At 38.0% G+C, this 19,254-nt stretch overlaps 6 protein-coding genes across 13 annotated transcripts; 3 read left to right on the top strand and 3 right to left on the bottom strand.

Moving 5' to 3' along the window:
• Window positions 1-63: 63 nt before the first annotated feature.
• EDR1 (Protein kinase superfamily protein) lies at window positions 64-5,431 on the bottom strand. 2 transcript variants are annotated; one of them, NM_100745.2, is made up of 13 exons: window positions 4,873-5,431; window positions 4,099-4,521; window positions 3,750-3,853; window positions 2,571-3,664; window positions 2,292-2,332; window positions 1,707-1,775; window positions 1,466-1,566; window positions 1,296-1,374; window positions 1,106-1,204; window positions 942-1,010; window positions 768-817; window positions 459-635; window positions 64-379 (listed from the first exon to the last, which is right to left on the bottom strand). In NM_100745.2, exons 1-13 carry the CDS (start codon window positions 5,281-5,283, stop codon window positions 295-297), a joined length of 2,802 nt encoding a protein of 933 aa, NP_563824.1. In that variant the 5' UTR covers window positions 5,284-5,431; the 3' UTR covers window positions 64-294. The 2 variants fall into 2 exon arrangements, with proteins under 2 accessions (NP_563824.1, NP_001322729.1); NM_001331786.1 differs by having other exon boundaries at window positions 64-635.
• Window positions 5,432-5,840: 409 nt separating this feature from the next.
• On the bottom strand, window positions 5,841-7,752 carry AT1G08710 (F-box family protein). 2 transcript variants are annotated; one of them, NM_100744.3, is made up of 5 exons: window positions 7,417-7,752; window positions 7,155-7,328; window positions 6,766-6,928; window positions 6,477-6,675; window positions 5,841-6,174 (listed from the first exon to the last, which is right to left on the bottom strand). In NM_100744.3, exons 1-5 carry the CDS (start codon window positions 7,650-7,652, stop codon window positions 6,122-6,124), a joined length of 825 nt encoding a protein of 274 aa, NP_172347.2. In that variant the 5' UTR covers window positions 7,653-7,752; the 3' UTR covers window positions 5,841-6,121. The 2 variants fall into 2 exon arrangements, with proteins under 2 accessions (NP_172347.2, NP_001077493.1); NM_001084024.2 differs by having other exon boundaries at window positions 5,841-6,675.
• Window positions 7,753-7,894: 142 nt separating this feature from the next.
• PS1 (Presenilin-1) lies at window positions 7,895-9,757 on the top strand. Its single transcript, NM_100743.4, has 2 exons — window positions 7,895-8,345; window positions 8,448-9,757. Exons 1-2 carry the CDS (start codon window positions 8,024-8,026, stop codon window positions 9,485-9,487), a joined length of 1,362 nt encoding a protein of 453 aa, NP_172346.1. The 5' UTR covers window positions 7,895-8,023; the 3' UTR covers window positions 9,488-9,757.
• Window positions 9,758-9,863: 106 nt separating this feature from the next.
• On the top strand, window positions 9,864-10,407 carry SCRL3 (SCR-like 3). Its single transcript, NM_001035926.2, has 2 exons — window positions 9,864-9,958; window positions 10,120-10,407. The coding sequence occupies exons 1-2, from the start codon at window positions 9,889-9,891 to the stop codon at window positions 10,314-10,316; spliced, it is 267 nt and encodes an 88-aa protein (NP_001031003.1). The 5' UTR covers window positions 9,864-9,888; the 3' UTR covers window positions 10,317-10,407.
• Window positions 10,405-16,788, bottom strand: ZIGA4 (ARF GAP-like zinc finger-containing protein ZIGA4). 5 transcript variants are annotated; one of them, NM_001035925.2, is made up of 14 exons: window positions 16,454-16,782; window positions 16,013-16,074; window positions 15,049-15,136; window positions 14,901-14,962; window positions 14,683-14,779; window positions 14,172-14,316; window positions 13,921-14,045; window positions 13,197-13,796; window positions 12,729-12,866; window positions 12,551-12,646; window positions 12,341-12,427; window positions 11,625-11,760; window positions 11,279-11,312; window positions 10,405-11,039 (listed from the first exon to the last, which is right to left on the bottom strand). In NM_001035925.2, the coding sequence occupies exons 1-14, from the start codon at window positions 16,550-16,552 to the stop codon at window positions 10,985-10,987; spliced, it is 1,824 nt and encodes a 607-aa protein (NP_001031002.1). In that variant the 5' UTR covers window positions 16,553-16,782; the 3' UTR covers window positions 10,405-10,984. The 5 variants fall into 5 exon arrangements, with proteins under 5 accessions (NP_001031002.1, NP_850941.1, NP_001320735.1 ...); NM_180610.4 differs by having other exon boundaries at window positions 13,921-14,316; window positions 16,454-16,783; NM_001331785.1 differs by having other exon boundaries at window positions 11,625-11,968; window positions 13,921-14,316.
• Window positions 16,789-17,772: 984 nt separating this feature from the next.
• AT1G08670 (ENTH/VHS family protein) lies at window positions 17,773-19,189 on the top strand. Of its 2 annotated transcripts, NM_100740.5 has the most exons (3): window positions 17,773-17,939; window positions 18,123-18,245; window positions 18,500-19,189. In NM_100740.5, the coding sequence occupies exons 1-3, from the start codon at window positions 17,821-17,823 to the stop codon at window positions 18,951-18,953; spliced, it is 696 nt and encodes a 231-aa protein (NP_172343.2). In that variant the 5' UTR covers window positions 17,773-17,820; the 3' UTR covers window positions 18,954-19,189. The 2 variants fall into 2 exon arrangements, with proteins under 2 accessions (NP_172343.2, NP_001321724.1); NM_001331784.1 differs by having other exon boundaries at window positions 17,773-18,245.
• Window positions 19,190-19,254: the final 65 nt, after the last annotated feature.

Raw genomic sequence — 19,254 nt, 5'->3', positions numbered from 1 at the left:
AATTAAGTTAAAGGATTAATTTGGAGATTCAAGTAACTCTATGGAGCTTGGATTTGATTATAACTATGATTGGTGACAGACGTTTAACTTATTAGCATTATTTCTGATAAAATAAGCACAGCATAGCGGCTTTTCCTATAACAAATAATACATCAAAACGTAGTATAGTGTACATTGATTTCATTTACATTCCTCAATTCTAGGCTGGCTTATGTATAATAACTCTGCGCAGCACCAGAGGTCAAATAGTATACATTAACCAAATTTTCTTTCACATATTCACACAGATGACATCTATTGTGGTGTAGGAAGTACAAGCCGGTTCAAAGGCTTCAGCACTTCCGTCAGCTGAGCAAATGACGGCCGCAGATTCGGATCCCTGCCCAAACATAAAACCAAACATATTTTCAACCAGCGCAGATTCTAAAAGTGTTTTGAGTTTGTTTCATGACACTTACGTTTGCCAACATTCCAGGATGATCCTTCCCACCACAGGATCAAGTTCCTTGGGGATCTCAAGCCGCCGATTCTGGAACCCAACTGCTCCAACTACTTGCATTGGGTTCATTCCTCTCCATGGTAATCTCAATGTTGCTAGTTCCCAAAGTATTACCCCGAAACTGTACACATCACACCTGACGAAAAACAGCCAACATTTTTTTTAATCTCCTTGGAAAAAAAGGGAAAGGGAAAGTAAAGAGTAGTATCTGCCTTAACATTTTCTAGTAGAACCAAGAACAGAACTGAGCTTCTAATAAGCTACTCACTTTTCATTTGAGGGCTCATTGCGTAGAACTTCTGGAGCCATCCATTCAGGCTGGTAAAATTAACAATGCATGTGATTAGAGAAGAAGCCGTACCCCAGATTATAACAAGCATGCCAGTAGGAAAGTTGCATTTCTATCAAAAAGTAAAGAGATTTAAGGGTTCTGCGTTCTCACCGTTCCAGCAGTTGATTTGGAGGATAAAAAAGTATTGTGCTTTAAGCGAGACAACCCAAAATCACCGACCTACAAGGTTAGTAAGATAAAAACAAAATCTATTTATTTACCATTAGAGTAAACAAGTATATTCGTTGGACAACTTAAGAAAAAAGTCTTCCTACCTTAACATTCCAGTTGTTATCAACCAAAAGGTTTGGTGTTTTGAGATCACGATGAACAATTGTCGGTGTACTGGTGTGTAAGCAGTTCATCCCCATTGCCTGAAAGTAACAATAGTCTGGAATTTAGTGACTATTCTGAAGAAATAAGCCTGGGGGACATGGAAGTTGATATATGAATCTATTTTTCTACCACGTCAAGGGCCATTTTAATCCGGCGCCGCTCGTCAATGTGAGATTTGGGCCGATGAAGGATTCGATACAAGCTTCCTCTATAATAAAACAGCAAAAAAACATTAGAATCTTTTAGGACTCAAAAATCTCATATGCAATTAACTTTCACAAGAAGAAGATGGGACAAACCTAGGCAGAAACTCTGTGACGATGGAAAGATTTGGAGGACGAGTAACAGCCCCAAGGAAGAATACAACATTTGGATGACGCAATCTTCGCATAATCCGTACCTTCAGATAGGGAAATATTAATAGAGTGGGAATTCAAAGGCAAGCAAATAAGCTGCAACGTAAGCCATTGGGTTCAACCAAAAAAATAAATGGGTAGCTAAGTATACTAGTAAATAAACGCAAGTGAACTTATGGCTTACTTCGCTTCTGAACTCGGCTAAAGCAGCACCTGAGAAGTCCTGGTCCAAAAATTTCTTGACAGCAACTTCCTAAATCCAATCATAACAAAAATGCAGAAATATAAACTTGAAACCTTCCACTTCTGTGAAGATAAACAGCACGGGCAGACACAGAAGGCTAGTTTAAATCACCAAAAATAATCTATCACTAAATAAACTAAAAAGACAACAGCTAATATTGATGAGAGAATGTGAGACAATACCATGGAGGGCACTAATGCATTTTTGTGGCTAGTGACTGAAACAAGCGTATATAAAAGTGCTTTTTAAAACTGTTTCACTTTAAGAACACAAACACTGCTTTGAATATTTAATGACAAAACATGCATTTAAGCGCTGCATTTTATCTCTTTGCACTCATTAACAAATTTGACAGGTTAATAATGTTTGAAGTTCCAGATAACCGCCAGATACATGCTCCTTGACACAATTGAAGCCCTAAAAAATGTGAACGCAACTAAAGCGGCAAGTTCTGGAAGAGAATAACAGATACAAGTTGCTACAATAGCTCTAATGAAATCAAATGTAAGGTTCTGAAAAACTAACCGTGCCATGCCAGTCAGCATGATAGACCTCTCCATAGGACCCTAACCAAAACAAGATAAGCATTAGGACATATGATCTCCAAAAGCTATATGCTACCTAAAGTTTATTGCACAGCTATCCCTTGTAATAAGCAACTGTAGATCGTAAAAAAGGGGCTATGCTATAAAATTGTGCTCCCACTAGATAATAATTAGCTGCCGTCCAAAATAGAAAAGAAAATAGATACTAACTAGTTAAATCTTTCAAACACGTAAACAAATAAACTGCAGGCCACATTACCTAATCCTATTCTCTCCGCAATAACGAGATCATTCCAAGGAATTTCACATTCACCAACATCTGCATCATCAAGAACTTGAGGATCATTCCGGTAGGATGTAGAATCAAGAGATGAACTTGTACTTTCGTGATCCTTAAGCCTCGGATCACAGCCAGTGGATATGTCATCACTTGTGTACTTTCTGTGATCATGGATGTGAGATTCATCATTCTGTTGTCCATGTACCACAGCAGCAGTATGAGGCTGAAGATCTAGTTCATTGTTGGTGTTTCTGTTCATATCCTCCACTATACTTGGTCTAAACTGATTTTCAGTGGATGTGAAGGATGATGGTACAGCAACCGGTGACACAAATGTCACATTGTCTCTGCCATGCACATTTGAGGAAATAGCTCCATTGGAGCTTGAGGTAGCATATGAGGATTGAGTGTTTCCATAACGAGGATCACGGTGGAGTTTCGGGAGAAGATTTTCTATATAACTATTCTCCTTTCTCTTTGGGGCTTCATTGCAACTGTAATTCTTCCACATCATTGGCGCAGGTGATCTACCAACCAGAGGATTATTTTTCTGTTGATGAAAATCATCAACGTTATTCAAACCTGATTTAGTGGGCATATACAGCTTGTCAGCTCCCTTATTTTGAAATGGATTAAGGTCTGCGAAAAGGTTTTTTGGGTCTTCCTCACTGTTCTGATTGTAAGGAACTATATTCATGTTTGTTCTTGAACATTCAATTATGGCTCCTCGACTCCCCTTTCCAATTGCTGTTGAGGAATTGTTCTCCAACTGAGTAGAACTAGTTACGCTAGAAGGAGAACTATAGTCTATGTTCCGAAGTGGTCCCACCTTTGGGTATGAAGAATCTGTCCTTTCAGCCTCTGTCCTTCTATCCAAAGAAGAACTATAGTTGGCCATAGAACTGTGACTACTTCCTTCACCTTCTGAGAGCTTTGGCACGTCATTTGAAAACTGAGCTGTAGGAAATTTGTTTCCATTTGAGTTACATGGCTCAACGGTGTTATTACTAGCACTTGCAAAATCAGCGGGTATAAGCGTCCCAGGATCTGTCATAAGATCAACCAAGTACTCTCTGAAAGAAGGGGAGATATGTTACATTTTCGTAAAAAGAAAAAAGAAAATAATGGAATCATAGTGAAAAAGATAAACAAAAACACCTTTCATCTTCCAGTCTTATCGTGTTCACAGCATCATCCTCATTGCCTGTGTAGTGGCTACCTTTTACCAACCTACAAGGTAACCTGACACTATCTGCCAAAACCTACATTGGGAGAAGTAAACTGCCCACGGATCAGTTTTCAAAATCAAACAAGATTTATGAGTACAAGCAGCAAAGCATCTGATTCTGCGAAAACAGCACAAGTCATTTGTTCAATCATCCTTAACATATGAGATTTCATGTTTCCTTCTTTTTACTAGCTGGTCCAATCATTCAACGATTTCATGACTTGCCACAAGTAGGATAAGACAAGAGACTAAATCTAGGAAGAGGGTTTGAGAATATACCTTGAAAAGCAGAGCACGATGCCTTGAGATACCAATCTTTACAAATCCAATAGGGAATACGCAAGTATTCAATGCTGCCTTGAACTCGCTGCTTTTTTCAGTCCACCTTGCCAATACTATACTGGAATCTTCCGCAGATCCACCCATATGCTCGGTGACAAGCTCAGCCAGCCTCTGTACCAACACACTAACACTGGTAGTAGAACAACCCAGTGCAATACACTCTGCGATTTCTAGCAACTCATGCAGGGAAGAATCAATAGGTCGATTTACAACTACAGCTTCAAAGCCAGGTGTGCCATGATTGCTTTCAAGATCTTCCAGCGATGGCATTTCTCCCTGCTTTGCGGAGTCTGTGGATAGACTGTATACGTCGTAGAAACTATCGACAACTTTCTCCTCATAGTCAAGCACGCCATATTCCTAGAAATAGTTTACTACAAGTTATTATTCATGTAAAATCATGTAGGCAGTGTAAAAACGGCAAAACTTTCTATAAAAGCTTTGGCTGAATCGTCAGAGAGGAAACAAAGCTGTATAAAACCAAGCAGGTGCAACAACAACCAAAAAAATCACCAGAAAGAAATTTACTTGGCATATGGATCAGTAAAGAAGTAATGAAATTCAATTAGCTAATAAGAATCCCAACAATCATGACATGCTAAATTCGGCTCTTATCAAGCTCGGCGTACCTTGAAGTCATTATGACCCAAGAGTCGATAAACACAAAGAGAGAATCCAGCATTTCCCTAGATATAAAAAGAGAAAACTTACCCAGTACTGTCTCGATAACCTCTGGGCTACCACCTCCGATGAATCCCTCCTTGAATCCATCCGTTGATGGCTTCCTAAGCTCAGAAGCGTCGCCGCTCGGATCTGATGCTTCTCCGGATCCTCACTGGACTGCGAATTCGAAGCACTGATCGCTAGGGCTAACTGCACTTGATACTCCTCCTCAGAAGACATGTAATCCGCACGGTTCGAAGCAGCGGTTGGAGCAGGAGAGGCCATAGAAGAAGTAGCTCCGGCCACCGGAAGCGTCTCAGTGACTGACGAAGGGGTTGCTTGAGGAGGATTAGCAGAAACGTGAATCCGATTTTGATCCGATGGAGGAGCTGCATCGTTGGTTCGATTCTGCTGCTCTTGATTCCCACCTCTGTGTAGCTTCTTGAAAATATGCTTCATCGCTCTCTTCAGATTCTTCTTCTTCTTCTTCTTCTTCCTTTGGTCAATCAAAAAAGTGGTGGGAGTGACGGAAACTTAGCCGGCGAGTTAAAAAAGGGAGGGACCAAATTTACAGGATTTACGACTATGCCACTGTTTTGACCTTTTTGTTAAAATTATCCAATTAAGATTAAGCAAAAGGTAATTGTGACACGTCGCCATCGGGACCCACACGCTGAAGAATTTCTGTACGCGGCTAATAGGGTAACTTTTTTTTTAATAGTAAAAACATAATTACCCGATTGACAACAGATGTCTATATCCGTAAATCCTCCATCTAGATTCCAGGCAGTTTTCGAGCGGGAGATTCCGAACCGACTATGATTCAATGCAACGAAAACCAGATTAAGAAACCATTTAGCCATGAGTTAGTATCTATAATCGTTTTCTCTAGAGTTCAATGATGATCATGAAACCATTCCTTATTAGGAGCATTCTTCCATATCATCATCACATTCATGAAAAGACTAGTAAAAAACTATAAACCAAAACTGGAAAATCCGAGTACAAAAAAAGGTCCAATGGGAACAGTAAAGCAGAACAGAGTCTTGATTTGACCCAGACATGCCAAAGAACCAAGGAGTTTTATACCTTTTAAACAAATACATCTTTATTCATGATATTCCAAACTTACAGAATTCTATATCGACCACATTATGTGACAAAATTTCAGCTTTCTTCTGCAAATCTAATTGGAAATATTACAAACAATACAACAACAACAACTCTCAAGTATTCAATCTCTCTGTGGAATGGAGCAGCCAACCATCATTCTGATTCTGACTGGAACAGCCAACCATCATTCTGATTCTGACTGGAACAGCTTCTCCGTGTTTCTGGGTTTTGCTGGAACTGCTTTTGCGGAATCAAGATAACAAGTGTTCATAAGTATATTAAAAACCCACAATCGATAACACAACTAAGATAACAAAGATCAACAATGTAAATCTATAACTTCAAACATTAAACATCCCACGTCATAGTTTCGGACAAGTCCATATCGGCATAAAACTCTTCTACATTGCATTGTCTCACACTTCAAAGAACAAGCAGATTTTCAGGAATATACTCATGTATAATTTTTGGAGAGTAAGAATAGAATTTTTCGGTAACACTACTACATGAAGAAAAGTGAGAAATGTTCATAAACTTACAATCAATGCTTGTTTTCAACTTCCTCCTCTTGCCATTACTTACTTGGTCTCCACTATAGTTGATGCTAGTTTTCAACTTTTTCGTCTTGCCATTACTTCCTTGGTCTCCATTACGTATCGACTTGTAATCTCGTAAAGGATGATACTTCATGGATTCTAGCTCTTTTATTGCTATGTCATATCGGTGTTTTACCTCCCTCTGCAATTACAGAGATAACAATTTAAGAGACCTAAAAAGTCAACCAGTGGAAGTGTGGAACATGATTGGAATTCCCTAACTAAGACTCACAAGTGCCCTATTCAAACCCATGATTTGCTGCTTGCATAACTTCATCTCCATCTCAAGTGCACGCAATCGACCCTCAACAGGAACAGCGTTTTGCTCAACCATTTGCTTTTGTCTACCACGTACTACCTCCGGCTGCCAAACGTTCAAAGCTACTGATGCTTGCCTGAGAAAGCCATTAAAAAATTACATGAGAAGGATGCATGAGGCAAGAACAGTAGGACCAATCTCATTTCACTTGATCAACAAAGAATCATCTTTCTAAACTGTCACAACTGAACAAGCAATCTCCTTTATAATTGCTATTCGTAGCCATAGACAGAGAGCTATAACGACTTTAAAAAACGAAACTTTCTGAAATCTGACAAAATGTTCACCAGGTTGGGGACTACCTCACTTTCAGCAAATCTGAAAATTGCAGAGAAGAAGACTGTAGTCTCTCAGCCTCGTCGGACAATCGTGCCTCCAATTCACGAATCCTCCGGCCCCATTCAGAAATTTCACTCTCCTTCCTGAGTAAAGCTCTTCTATGGGCAGCTAATTTCCTCTCCTTCTCCCTCTCAAACCTATCAACCACATCCATAGGAGCTTAAATACTCACACTAACAACAGAAGAAATCTCAGAAAGCACAAATTTCAATCAAACAAGGTTACCTAGTCATGTAGATAAACTTGGTGGGAGATTCAGAAGAAGAAGAAGCAGAGACGATGTGGTTAGGGAAATCATGGACGAGCAGAAGATCCCAGAGGGAATCATCGCAGGACAATCGGAAGAGACGGCGAGAGGAGATAGAGATGCAGCAAAGATCTTTGTACGAGAAAGTCGAAGACTTTACGCCAATCTCTAGGATCTTTCTCCATAGCTCGTCGGGTATCTCGTTTGCAGACATTCCTCTTCGAAAGGTTACGCCAAAGGCAAAATCCTGGTTTTAAATCCAGTTTAATCCACTCCGGTCCGACCTGAAAATCGAAACATTTGATCCCGAAACCGAATTTTATTTTTAATATATTAAATAGATATACTTTTAAAAAAGTAGCTTTGTTTGTAGTTATTGGGCCTAATGGGCTGTTATTGTTGTACCGTTATTTGCCCTTTTGGGCTTTAAATGATATATCGTAGGTCGACACAAACAAAATAAAATATTGGCATAGACGAGCTGCTGGTCAGAAGAAGACTCAGAAGTACCTCTCTCCTCTCGTCTTCTTCCTCTAGAACTCCCAAAAATGGCGTAAGCCAAAAAATCCACCGAAATCGATAACGATGGAGTCTAGTATCCTCGATTCCCTCGGAGTTGAGATTATCGGCGTGATGGCTCCCGTCTCCATCTGCATGTTCCTCGTCGTCCTTCTCACCTACTCTCTCTCTGTCACTTCTGACCCTCAGATCCGTAGCGCCGCTAACCTCATTTACATCGAGAATCCCTCCGACTCCACCACCGTCAAGCTCGAAGGTAGTCTCGCCAACGCCATCGTCTTCGTCGTCCTCATTGCCGCCGTCACTTTCATCCTTGTTCTCCTCTTCTACTATAACTTCACCAATTTCCTTAAGCATTACATGCGTTTCTCTGCCTTCTTTGTCTTAGGTACCAATTTTTGTTTCCTCATTCACTTCTTCTTCTTCTTCTTCTTCTTCTTCTTCTTCTTCTTAGGGTTTACTCGAATTCATTGTTGATTCTTTATCTCAGGTACGATGGGAGGTGCAATTTTCCTATCGATAATCCAGCATTTCTCAATTCCTGTTGATTCCATCACCTGCTTCATATTGCTTTTCAATTTCACGATCTTGGGGACTTTGTCTGTGTTTGCTGGTGGGATACCAATTGTGCTTAGACAGTGTTATATGGTTGTTATGGGGATAGTTGTTGCAGCTTGGTTCACTAAGTTACCTGAGTGGACTACATGGTTTATCTTGGTGGCTTTAGCTTTGTATGACTTGGTTGCTGTTTTGGCACCTGGTGGGCCACTTAAGTTGTTGGTAGAGCTGGCTTCGAGCCGCGATGAGGAACTTCCTGCTATGGTTTATGAAGCTAGGCCGACTGTTTCATCAGGCAACCAAAGGAGAAACCGTGGCTCGAGTTTAAGGGCTTTGGTTGGTGGTGGGGGGGTTTCAGATTCTGGATCAGTTGAGCTGCAAGCAGTTCGGAATCATGATGTAAACCAACTTGGAAGGGAAAATTCTCATAATATGGATTATAATGCTATTGCGGTGAGGGATATAGACAATGTAGATGATGGTATTGGTAACGGAAGCAGAGGTGGACTTGAGAGGTCACCTCTAGTTGGAAGTCCCAGTGCGTCAGAGCACTCAACCTCAGTAGGAACCAGAGGAAATATGGAAGACAGAGAAAGTGTTATGGATGAAGAAATGTCTCCACTAGTTGAGTTGATGGGTTGGGGAGATAATAGGGAAGAAGCAAGAGGTTTGGAGGAGTCGGATAACGTTGTGGACATTTCAAATAGAGGCATAAAACTTGGTCTTGGAGACTTTATTTTCTACAGTGTTCTTGTTGGTAGGGCAGCAATGTATGATCTGATGACTGTGTATGCCTGTTACCTTGCGATCATCTCCGGACTTGGGTGCACTCTTATTTTGTTATCTGTGTACAACCGAGCTCTGCCTGCCCTTCCCATATCCATCATGTTGGGTGTTGTTTTTTACTTCTTGACGCGACTATTGATGGAGCCCTTTGTTGTTGGGGTGACAACAAACTTGATGATGTTCTGATTAACCCAAAATTCTAGTGGACCAAGTAAATGAAATCCTGATTATGCTGCTTTATCCATGTATTTCACCTTGTGATGTTCAAGTGAAGCAAATATGAGTGTTGAGCAATATTCTGTGGGGACAAATAAAACTGCTAAGATATATAAAAAAAAAAGGAATTTCCAACATTAGTAAAAAAACAAAATATTAAATATTGAAAGATATAGAAGAATATTCTAAAATAAATGAACGATCGCGTTGATCTCGTTGACTTAGCTCCACCTTTCTCTTTTCTTCTTTTGTGTTATATATAATTTAATGGAAAATTACTATTCTTACCTTGTGTTGTGTATATTTTTACTACGAATGTTATAAGTTTTGACGAGTTTAAGACAGAGTAGACAATCTCAAACAGCCTTTGAATGATGAAATCTGCTATTTTACTGATGGTTTCTTGTGTTTTCATGTTTCTTGTCGTGAGCTATATTCAAGGTAATAACATATTAGTTTTGATTCATCACTTGTATAGATATAGAATTATATATCAAATTAACTTCAATTCGGTTGCATTATCAATTAGTTTATTTAAATTGTCGTTGTTAACTACAAAATAAAAAAATATGTTTGTCGTTGTTGTTGAAACAAAACAAAAGACGTAGAAGGTGCGAACAAGAGGTGTCACCTAAATCAAATGTTCACTGGAAAATGCGGAAATGATGGGAACAAGGCTTGCTTAGGCGATTTCAAAAACAAGAGATTTAGATATGATCTTTGCCAATGTACTGATGCAACTCAAATATCACCTTCATTACCTCCCCAACGTGTGTGCAATTGCAGTCGTCCTTGCTAAATTTTATCTATCAATCCTTTATTTTTTTGTCAACTTTATATATCTATCCCATAAATCAAAGGAATATTTATTACTAATGAATACAATTTGTTATTATACTTATAAATGTTGACAAAGAAAAAAAGATTACAAACATATTATTGTTATTCCACCACCAATCGTCTCTTCTTGCATATAACAAAAGTGAACCATTTGGTGGAGCCTTTGCTAACTCTGCTACTAAAGATACATGCATGACTAGATATTTCATATTGCTGGCTTCTTGTATTTTGACCATTTTCAGAAACTCCCAGGATGACGTAGTTTTCTGAACGCAGAAAAATGAATTCCGAAAAAAGAGAGATTCCAACTTCTCGATCACAAGACATCAAAGCTAAGTCAAGTTGCATTCATGTTTATGAGTTGCACCTGCTTGTTTCGTATCTCTTTGCTTTTTGGTTGAGTCCGACTTATTATTAATCATGACAGTCATGTCCACTTGCAAATACACTCAAATCAAAGGTACATACAGCTCAAGTCGGTTCCGAACAAAGAAATAAACACATTGCACAATAAGGCTGGTTTCTTCTTTTTTTTAAAAAAATATGGAAGGCACTAAATGAAGATGAATCCAAAGATGAAGCATCTAGGCATAAGTGAAGAAGAAGATGAAGAAGACCGAGGTGTGTCTAAGCAAATGGATTGCCTCCAGTAAATGCAACAGGGCCTTGTGCTGCTGAATTCCTACATCCATGTAATAAGCCAAAAAGATAAGCTCCTCCGTAGAAACAAAATATCTTCTCACTAAATCATTCTTTGAGGATAATTCTCGCTATGCGTTCAAAAATGTAACCAAAGGATCTATCACATTATCAAACAAACGAACATACCACTTTTTGGATTTTTCACTCAAAAGCATCGCAGTAATCATATGCAAATACCATCATATCTTAAAGATTACATTATCACATTTTGAAACTTACGTTGATGCTTGCCCTGCCATGTATGCTAAGCCACCTGCAGCAAAAAAAATCATAGAATTAGATAACGTACAAGGCCTATAAGGTTACAAGGATAGGTTCCTAATAGTCAGCCAGAGAGAGTATCAGATATATGTAGTGTGCACAACCATAAATATTTACTTTCTTTCATGAGAACATTTTCAACTCAAACTTTGACAAGACGGAATTTTTTAATAGCTACACTTTGAAGGGGGCGAACATCGGACTTGTGAATTGATATTTCATGCAACATAGTAAGGTGATAAATTTCCTGTAGGGAACTAATAAAAAGAAAGGAGTATACTTCATAGCACATAATTAATATCACCTTGTGCGACTGCTGGAGCAGGTAAGTACGAGGGTACAGAATCTGCAGCGAGCCACGGTTGTGATACACCATTAAGGAAGGCTTGTGGTGTCTGGATATCGGGCAGTGCCCCTTGTAACGAACTCATGTCCAAGAACTGGCATTAATTACAACCACGACAAAGTCAAATATAGAATTTAAAAAAAAGGCTTTTAGTGATGTATTCAGAAATTCACTTGTAATCTTGCACGACCTATGTTGTGTTTTATCAAATGAACCATTGAATGACATAGACAGTTTGCAAATATGCTTATCGAAAGTCTAGGTTAAGATGAGCTCCACATGAACTATATTACGAGGATATCCTAAAAACATCGAAGAAAAATTAACAGGAAAAAGATCAGACAAAATGCAGAATCAAAAATAGAATGAGAAAAACAGATAGGGTCTTTTGGATAGATACTGAGCTTGGGAAAGTAAGGGATTCTCTAGATTTCCTGCCTAGCTTCTTTGATTTGGATAATTGAGAAAGGAAAATGTTCTTTTCCTATCAAATCCATATGATATACTATCTCTCAAAAAGAACATGATAATTCCACTGAACAAGATTTGAAGTCGTCACCCAACTTAGATATTTTAGATTCTCTAGTTTCTACAACATTACACCATTGCATACAAATGATGGTGTGAGATCTGATTTGATTGTAAGACAAATGCATGAACAAGGCTCTACATACCATGTCATTTGAGTCGAACTCAGAATCATAGGGGAGATCAAATGGATTAGCTGACTTTTGTTCATTTACATGCTGCCAAGCTTCTTCCTGCGAATAAAGATCTCAATCGATCAAAGACTAGATAATGGATAGGCAAGTTAAAAGGAGGGAGGTCGATAAGGATATAAGGGAAAACTGCAAAGCATAACTGAAACCATAAGAGGGGAGTACCGAGTATGATGGTGCCATGCCAATATTTCCTGGAAAACCAAAAGCAGAAGAGCCAGCAGGGATTCTGGTTGTTTGGGTGCCATCATTGCTTAATTCCTGTGACTTGACATCATCACAGAGGAATCAACAAAGAGATTCATCCAAAATACACTGACGTGATAAGGGAAAATGCAACAACCTCTAAAACTTGTGATTCCAAATGCTGGTGATCAGTGTTATATGACGAAGTACTTGCTCCATCTACCTGTTGGTGAATATTCCTACTGCTGTCCAAAGGATTGGCCTCAATAGAGTCGGGAAAGGCATTCCACGGCTGCTAAAAACAGGTTGGGTAGGAGTTAGTTCATTACATCCCAAGTATGAATGCTAATCTTGATTGTGGAATCATGCCGTTATTTCAGACATAAGTAACTACAGTATTTAGTTTGTCAGATTACAGCTTGGCCAATAAATTCCATAAAACATGAGACCAGCCTGTTTGCCGAGCCCAACATGTACAGGATCATCACAATTTTCATGAATGAAAGAAGTATCATAGTCAATGCAAGGATGAGATGGTGGCACATGAAACATTTTCCTTTTTATTTACTCATGCTGCACCCGCGATAATATAATTGAAAAGACAGAGCAAAGACTTAAGACTCACCGGGTTATCGACAACATCTTTTAGAACATTCGAGAGATCTTCCTGCCATGGACTTGGTATCGACAAAGCATGCTGGTCCACAGTTGATGGATAGGGTGGCAATTGCATGCTTGTGCTAGGCTGTAGAATCTCTTCAATTTTCAGTTCCAACTGGAAATCTCCAGGGGAGGTAATAACGTTTGTAGATTTTGCAGCAGGCATGGGATTGTCAAAAGAAGCCCAACCTTCGTTCTTAGGCGCAGACAATTCTGATGGTCTTGAAGTGGGTTGCTGACCCAAATTTCCAGCAAACGAATTTGCCGGGGTAAATGAGTATGTCTGTGGAGCTTGTTGAAGATTCACAGGTGGAGATCGGGGTGCTATTGAAGGTTGAAATGTATCGACAGATTGAGCCACTGGCGCTCCTGGCAACTGAAACAAATCTATAGGAGCCTTTGTCGACTCTGCTACTAAAGGAACATGATTAGATGTTTTACCTTGCTGGCTTCCTGTATTTTGACGACTTTCAGATACGGCTTCCCCTAAACCACCCGAAGTATATGACTTGATAGACATGAAATTACTGTCAACTGATCTGACACTCCCAGAAGATGTAGTTCTCTGAACGAAGAAATTGGAACATCGGTAAACTCACTTTTTCCACCAGGAGGTGATTTACAATTGTAACAAAAAAACTCTTAGCCCAGATACAAACAAGATTCCTAGAGGATGTGGGTATTATTACCTGATGTTGCCTGCCTGGAAATAAGTTTTCACTTGGAGGGGCATTTGAATGCTGAAACTGGGGACTACGAAATTCAGCTTCCTGCTGAAAATTTGGTGACTGTATATCAGACCTGAACGGATCTCCTGCACTCGAAACAGAATAATCTGAAGCCCTTGGAGCTGAGTCCTCATTTGAGAATTGGTCTTCAAACATATGATCACTAAAACGTCCGGGGCTGTATACAAAACTAGAGGCTTTTGCATGAAGACCTTTCACTGAAGCAGACTTGCCGGTAAATCCCAAGGGTATTTTCCCATAACGGCGCTCTTCATACTGATAATCGTAAGGAGGGCTTTGGGAGTAAGAATGATAGGAGTTGGCCCGTCGTGTCATATCTTCAGAACTTACATGGTCCTGTCCATTGCATTACAGGGAAAATGAAAAATAAATAAGTGTTCCATGCATGCATGCACATGGTTGAATTTAGAGCAAGTCAAAAGAAATAATAAGTATCAGACACTAGAAGACCTATATGACTACCTTGAGCTTCAGAGCAACATTGATCATCTTAAAACCCATAATATTGTATTGTTAGATTAGAAAGTTCAAGTATAAAATAAATCCTAAAGAAAAAGAAAAGTACTACCAATAGAACACACTTAGACGGAAAATTTCACTCAAATACATTGCTGCTTTGGATATAAGATTTTATCCTAAATATTGCAGCAAAATATGAGTCAAATTTAGAAAGATGGCATAAAAGAAACAAGATAATCTTGCCTGACTATCTTTCGAAGGCTTGTCCGCATCATTTGCGCCTGCATATTTCTTTTGCACATACACATTTTTGATAAATTCGCGAACTCTCTCAGCATTACTGCCAAAGAACAACAACAACATATCATGGATTTTAAACAGATCATATTTTTTCTTTTTTCAAAAAAGCAATGTTTCTGGCTGCTCAAACATGAACACCAAGGAAAACTAATTATTTAAACCTGTTTTCTGGAAGCCTCTGTCGTTGGTGGTCCCAGTTTTTCAAATATATTTCTCGGGCGCGCTGAAATAGAAAACTCTCATAAGCTACAGACGGAAACATCTATCTAAGGAAAATTTAGAAAATTGAAACTTTAGCATCAATACTACCTGATTACCACCATTTTGAAGTACTTCAACTTCTTTAGAAGTAAACTTTGACATTGACACAGATTTCACACGATGAGTGAATTCGCGGCTGCAGGTCATCAAAATAAAATAAACCATGAAAAACTGAAACTAAGAGAAAAAGAAAAGGTAGGAACATATTCACTACATCAAGGCAGTGTAACTTAGCTAGGAAACAGGAAATCGTAATAAATAAAATGCACACTGCACCTCCCTATACTTAAATATGCATCAAAAGAACCCTATAACCGCATATGAAACGATGCACAGCTGGAGAAAGAAATACTTCCGAATATACCTAAAAATAACGCGAAGAAAGATTACAGCTGCTCATTTCACATAAGCCTATATTTCCTTTTCAATGATAACAAGTCTCGTATAACAGTTGCACCAAAATTTACCAAATCAAGACAAGAGACATAAATAAAAAGGGATCCACTGAATAGATTGAGAATTCTGTTATATCAGTACAAGAGTAATAAAATAAAAGGTATAAGTCAGCCACCAAATACAATGATGCCAAAAAAATCAGCTCACACAATCTGTCGACGAAATCAGGTGCATGAAACAAAAACTAAAGCCCACAAAAACAATCAAACACTAGATATAAATGTATATTTTGTAAGACAATGCATTAGCCATGCTTCTGGGGGATCACAATGAGTCCTGTCTACAAATATTTAAACTAATTTAGACTCGATAGCTTACAATATAGCAGAAAACTTAATCGTGGGATGAACATAGGAAACCGTTAACAAAAAGGTTACTTATTCCTACTTTACAAATTACATATAACTTAACTGTAAATGTAAGATGTAAGATGATAAAGTAAATCATGGAAAGAGAAAAGGTAACACAAACCAGCGTACGATACTGACAAGGAAGGAACACAAGAGAGGTCAGGAATAGTTGCAAAGAAAGTATATAGGAAGGGGAAGGTACTCACTGTATCCCGCTACAAGCCATGCATACGAAGGTCCAGAAAGTTGTGCAAACATATTGAGGGCCCTGCATCATTTGCAAGTCTTACTATAATATAGCCAGAATGGAATTAAATCCAAATTCACACAAATGAACGAAAAATTGTAGCTTTGCGAGCTTCTCTTTCCATTTCTATATCTGGAAATAAACAAATTACTTGGCTTTGCAGATTAACTTCACTGATAGAACCCATCGAAGGACATAAATCAAAACATTTTCTAGACAAACACAAGCCCCCCAAAAAAAACATATCTTTCACAAGATTATAGAAATCATAATCACAGAAGCTGAAACCCATCAGTTCAAAACTCAGTTGATACACTCACAGGAACAATTTAGAGAACAAATTAAGCCTTTGAAGGAAGACAAAAATTGGTAAAAGGGAGAGAGAGTTAGATAAAATTACAAGGCTATTGCAGTTGATACAACGACGATTCGGTGGAAGCTTCATAAGCCCACGAATAATCTTCTCGTTCCTCTCTTCTTCTCTTTTACTTCCCATCATTTCGCTTAGAATAGATGCTGCCAACAAAATCAAAACCGAAAGAGTGTTCCCAGATTATGAGATTGACCCACGAAGTAATTCGTTAAAATTGGAGGAAACTTTGGGTTTTAGTCGCTGCTAATCAACGATTTTGGAGCTGGATTTTTCGAATACTCGAATTTTGAATTTGACAGAGATGATAGAGAGAGAGAAAAAGAAAGCTTTTTTATCCTTTAGTTTGAGAAAAGGGGAAGAAGAAACTATTCACATGTTTTCCATTAATACTCCTTTTCTGTGGGCTTTTGGGCTGACCCACATCATAATAATTATTCAATCTAATCATAAAAAATTCTATCATTAGCAATTACATTGCATATAATATATGAACAAAAACTATATTCGATTTTAACGATATAGTAAGTTATGATGGTTATATCATCTACGAGGCTAACCATACTCGCACCAAGAAAAAAATGACGTTTGACTTTAGACTAAACCGAAGGAAAAGGTAAAAAAGTAAACTAATGTGATGGTTTAGTGGTTGATGATAGAGTCTAATTGTTAATAGCCTAATTTCTTAAAGAAGTCTTCATTACTTGTACAATAATATCTTAACACCTCTATAGATGTGGGTGGGTTGGAGATGCCCTTAGTGCATCTAAAGATGCTTTATTTAACTTGGTTCACAAATTTCATTTTTCATTTGCTGCAATTGCACAAGTAAGAATGTTTCCTTTTTGTTTTTGTTTTTTTGTCTAAAGTAAGAATGTTTCCTTATTTCATGGAATATAATTATAGAATTACAAGTTGATCATATCTCAACAACGTTATCTAGGTTTTCAATCAATCGTTTCATTTGAATCAATACTAATTCGTTTAAGACCAAATCCGCGCGATGAAAAATTCCTCAACCGTTTTCGGAATAAATTTATAATCTTAAAATAGCTTAATCAAGAATTTTTTCACGTAGGTTGTAAAATATTTGAGAAAGAAATAGTTATAGACTTAAAGATGACATCATCTAGAAGATAAATCGAAGAAGGCAACAGAAAACTAAAAGATAAAAGCATCCGTTTCTCAATCTCCGTTTCTTGTCTCTTCTTGCTCTCTTGATCTCTTCCATTGTTTATTAATTTACACCTTTGACGTTCAAAGAGTGGGTGATCTTTTTTTTGTTCTAGGTATAGTGGAGTTGTTGTTCTTCTTACGTACTACAATTCTGATAAGGTACTCCAATATATATTGAAGACAGGAGAATGATCTATATAGATGCTTATTGATCGAGCAGAATGTCTAAGCTTATGCAGAATCCGGTGTTACATGAATTGAAGAAGCAAGCTTCTTTCTTCATCAAGGAAAAGATCAAGACTGCTCGTCTTGCTGTAACCGATGTTACTGCAGAAGAACTGTGAGTAAACTTTACTAAAGTTATAAACCTATTTCCTGCTAAACCTAAATCTCTCATATTTTAGAAACCTTTACAAGTATTATCAAGTGTTTTTGCAATCAAAACTTGTTTTTGTGGTATTTTTAGCATATCTCTCTCTCTCTTGTACTAATTGAGTTGAAATATAAACTGTCTAATGTGAAGATTGACAGAAGAAGTTACGGGCAGCGATCACTCATCCATAGACTCACGCTCCATGGCGGCCATAACAAGAGTTTCTTTTGAGGTTGATCAATTCCAAAGAATCGTGAAGATTCTACGTCAAAGGTTATTTTGCCTCACTGTTATATAAGCAAAACAACTTAGAAATAAATATCACAGATTCACAGAACCATCAATGATTTCATCAACACAATACTACACCAAAAATAAAAATCACCATATTTTTTTTTGACGGCAATAAAATTACCATTTAAGCATCAAAAATCCCGAAAATTTTATAGTAATTCATCATAATAGTCAAGAATCAGATTACTGTTTAGTGTCTATATAATTTATTGATTGGTAATTTTTTTTTGTAGAATGGTAGTGTTTGATAGAAAGGAATGGCGCGGCATGTGCAACACGTTGTCAATGTTGAACCACTTGTTGCTCAATGGCCCACTAAGTGTATTCAGTGAGTTTCAACATGAGAGAGCTATTATTGAAGATGCTATAAAGATGGAGTGGATTGATGAGAGAGGGTTCGATTGTGGTCTAAAGGTTCGAAACATAGCCGAGAAAGTACTAAGATTGCTTGAAGACGACATGTTTCTTAAAGATGAGCGAGAAAGAAACCGTAAGCAAAGCATTGGTCGGATCACAGGATTTGGAAACTCGAGTTTTGTCATACATTCTGAAACGAACAACGGACGAGACGGCTCGTTAATGTTGAGTAACCATCAAACTTGTGAAAATGATTGTATCGCGGATGATCATCCATTCGTCGAAAATGAGCACAAGACTGCTCAACTCTTGCTTTCTTCTTCGACTTAGAGTTAGATTTCCCTTGGTTGTATTATTATGTTTGCTCTATAGAATTACTTATGACCAAAGAACAAAGTTTTGGAAATTCTGAGACGATGAACTCACACAAATACGTTAATCGCGACGCTTACATGCATCGGTGATTGATTATCTCTGTATGGAGAAAAGAACTGCATCACGTATTAGAAAAGAAATAGATGATAGATTTTTGTTTTTAGGTTTGTTTCTCGAAGAAGAAAAAAATAATAGAGATTTTGATTTCTTAACAAGAAGAAGAGTATTTATAAGCCAAGGGTACACATGCTACAGT

Source organism: Arabidopsis thaliana, assembly GCF_000001735.4.
Source record: "Arabidopsis thaliana chromosome 1 sequence".
NCBI classification, from domain to species: Eukaryota; Viridiplantae; Streptophyta; class Magnoliopsida; order Brassicales; family Brassicaceae; genus Arabidopsis; species Arabidopsis thaliana.
This window is presented reverse-complemented; position numbering and strand designations above follow the sequence as displayed.

Coding starts and splice junctions, on each gene's coding strand:
- EDR1 (NM_100745.2), bottom strand. CDS start 5,283: ATGAAGCATATTTTCAAGAAGCTACACAGAGGTGGGAATCAAGAGCAG. Junction 4,522..4,872: donor GGTTATCGAGACAGTACTGG/GTAAGTTTTCTC, acceptor AACTATTTCTAG/GAATATGGCGTGCTTGACTA. Junction 1,011..1,105: donor ATAACAACTGGAATGTTAAG/GTAGGAAGACTT, acceptor CTAACCTTGTAG/GTCGGTGATTTTGGGTTGTC.
- AT1G08710 (NM_001084024.2), bottom strand. CDS start 7,652: ATGTCTGCAAACGAGATACCCGACGAGCTATGGAGAAAGATCCTAGAG. Junction 6,929..7,154: donor TCAGATTTGCTGAAAGTGAG/GTAGTCCCCAAC, acceptor TGGCTTTCTCAG/GCAAGCATCAGTAGCTTTGA. Junction 6,676..6,765: donor TGGGTTTGAATAGGGCACTT/GTGAGTCTTAGT, acceptor CTGTAATTGCAG/AGGGAGGTAAAACACCGATA.
- PS1 (NM_100743.4), top strand. CDS start 8,024: ATGGAGTCTAGTATCCTCGATTCCCTCGGAGTTGAGATTATCGGCGTG. Junction 8,346..8,447: donor CTCTGCCTTCTTTGTCTTAG/GTACCAATTTTT, acceptor TCTTTATCTCAG/GTACGATGGGAGGTGCAATT.
- SCRL3 (NM_001035926.2), top strand. CDS start 9,889: ATGATGAAATCTGCTATTTTACTGATGGTTTCTTGTGTTTTCATGTTT. Junction 9,959..10,119: donor TGTCGTGAGCTATATTCAAG/GTAATAACATAT, acceptor ACAAAACAAAAG/ACGTAGAAGGTGCGAACAAG.
- ZIGA4 (NM_001198013.1), bottom strand. CDS start 16,552: ATGATGGGAAGTAAAAGAGAAGAAGAGAGGAACGAGAAGATTATTCGT. Junction 16,075..16,453: donor GTATCAACTGCAATAGCCTT/GTAATTTTATCT, acceptor CAAATGATGCAG/GGCCCTCAATATGTTTGCAC. Junction 11,761..12,340: donor AGTTCGACTCAAATGACATG/GTATGTAGAGCC, acceptor AATTAATGCCAG/TTCTTGGACATGAGTTCGTT.
- AT1G08670 (NM_100740.5), top strand. CDS start 17,821: ATGTCTAAGCTTATGCAGAATCCGGTGTTACATGAATTGAAGAAGCAA. Junction 17,940..18,122: donor GATGTTACTGCAGAAGAACT/GTGAGTAAACTT, acceptor TCTAATGTGAAG/ATTGACAGAAGAAGTTACGG. Junction 18,246..18,499: donor GTGAAGATTCTACGTCAAAG/GTTATTTTGCCT, acceptor TTTTTTTTGTAG/AATGGTAGTGTTTGATAGAA.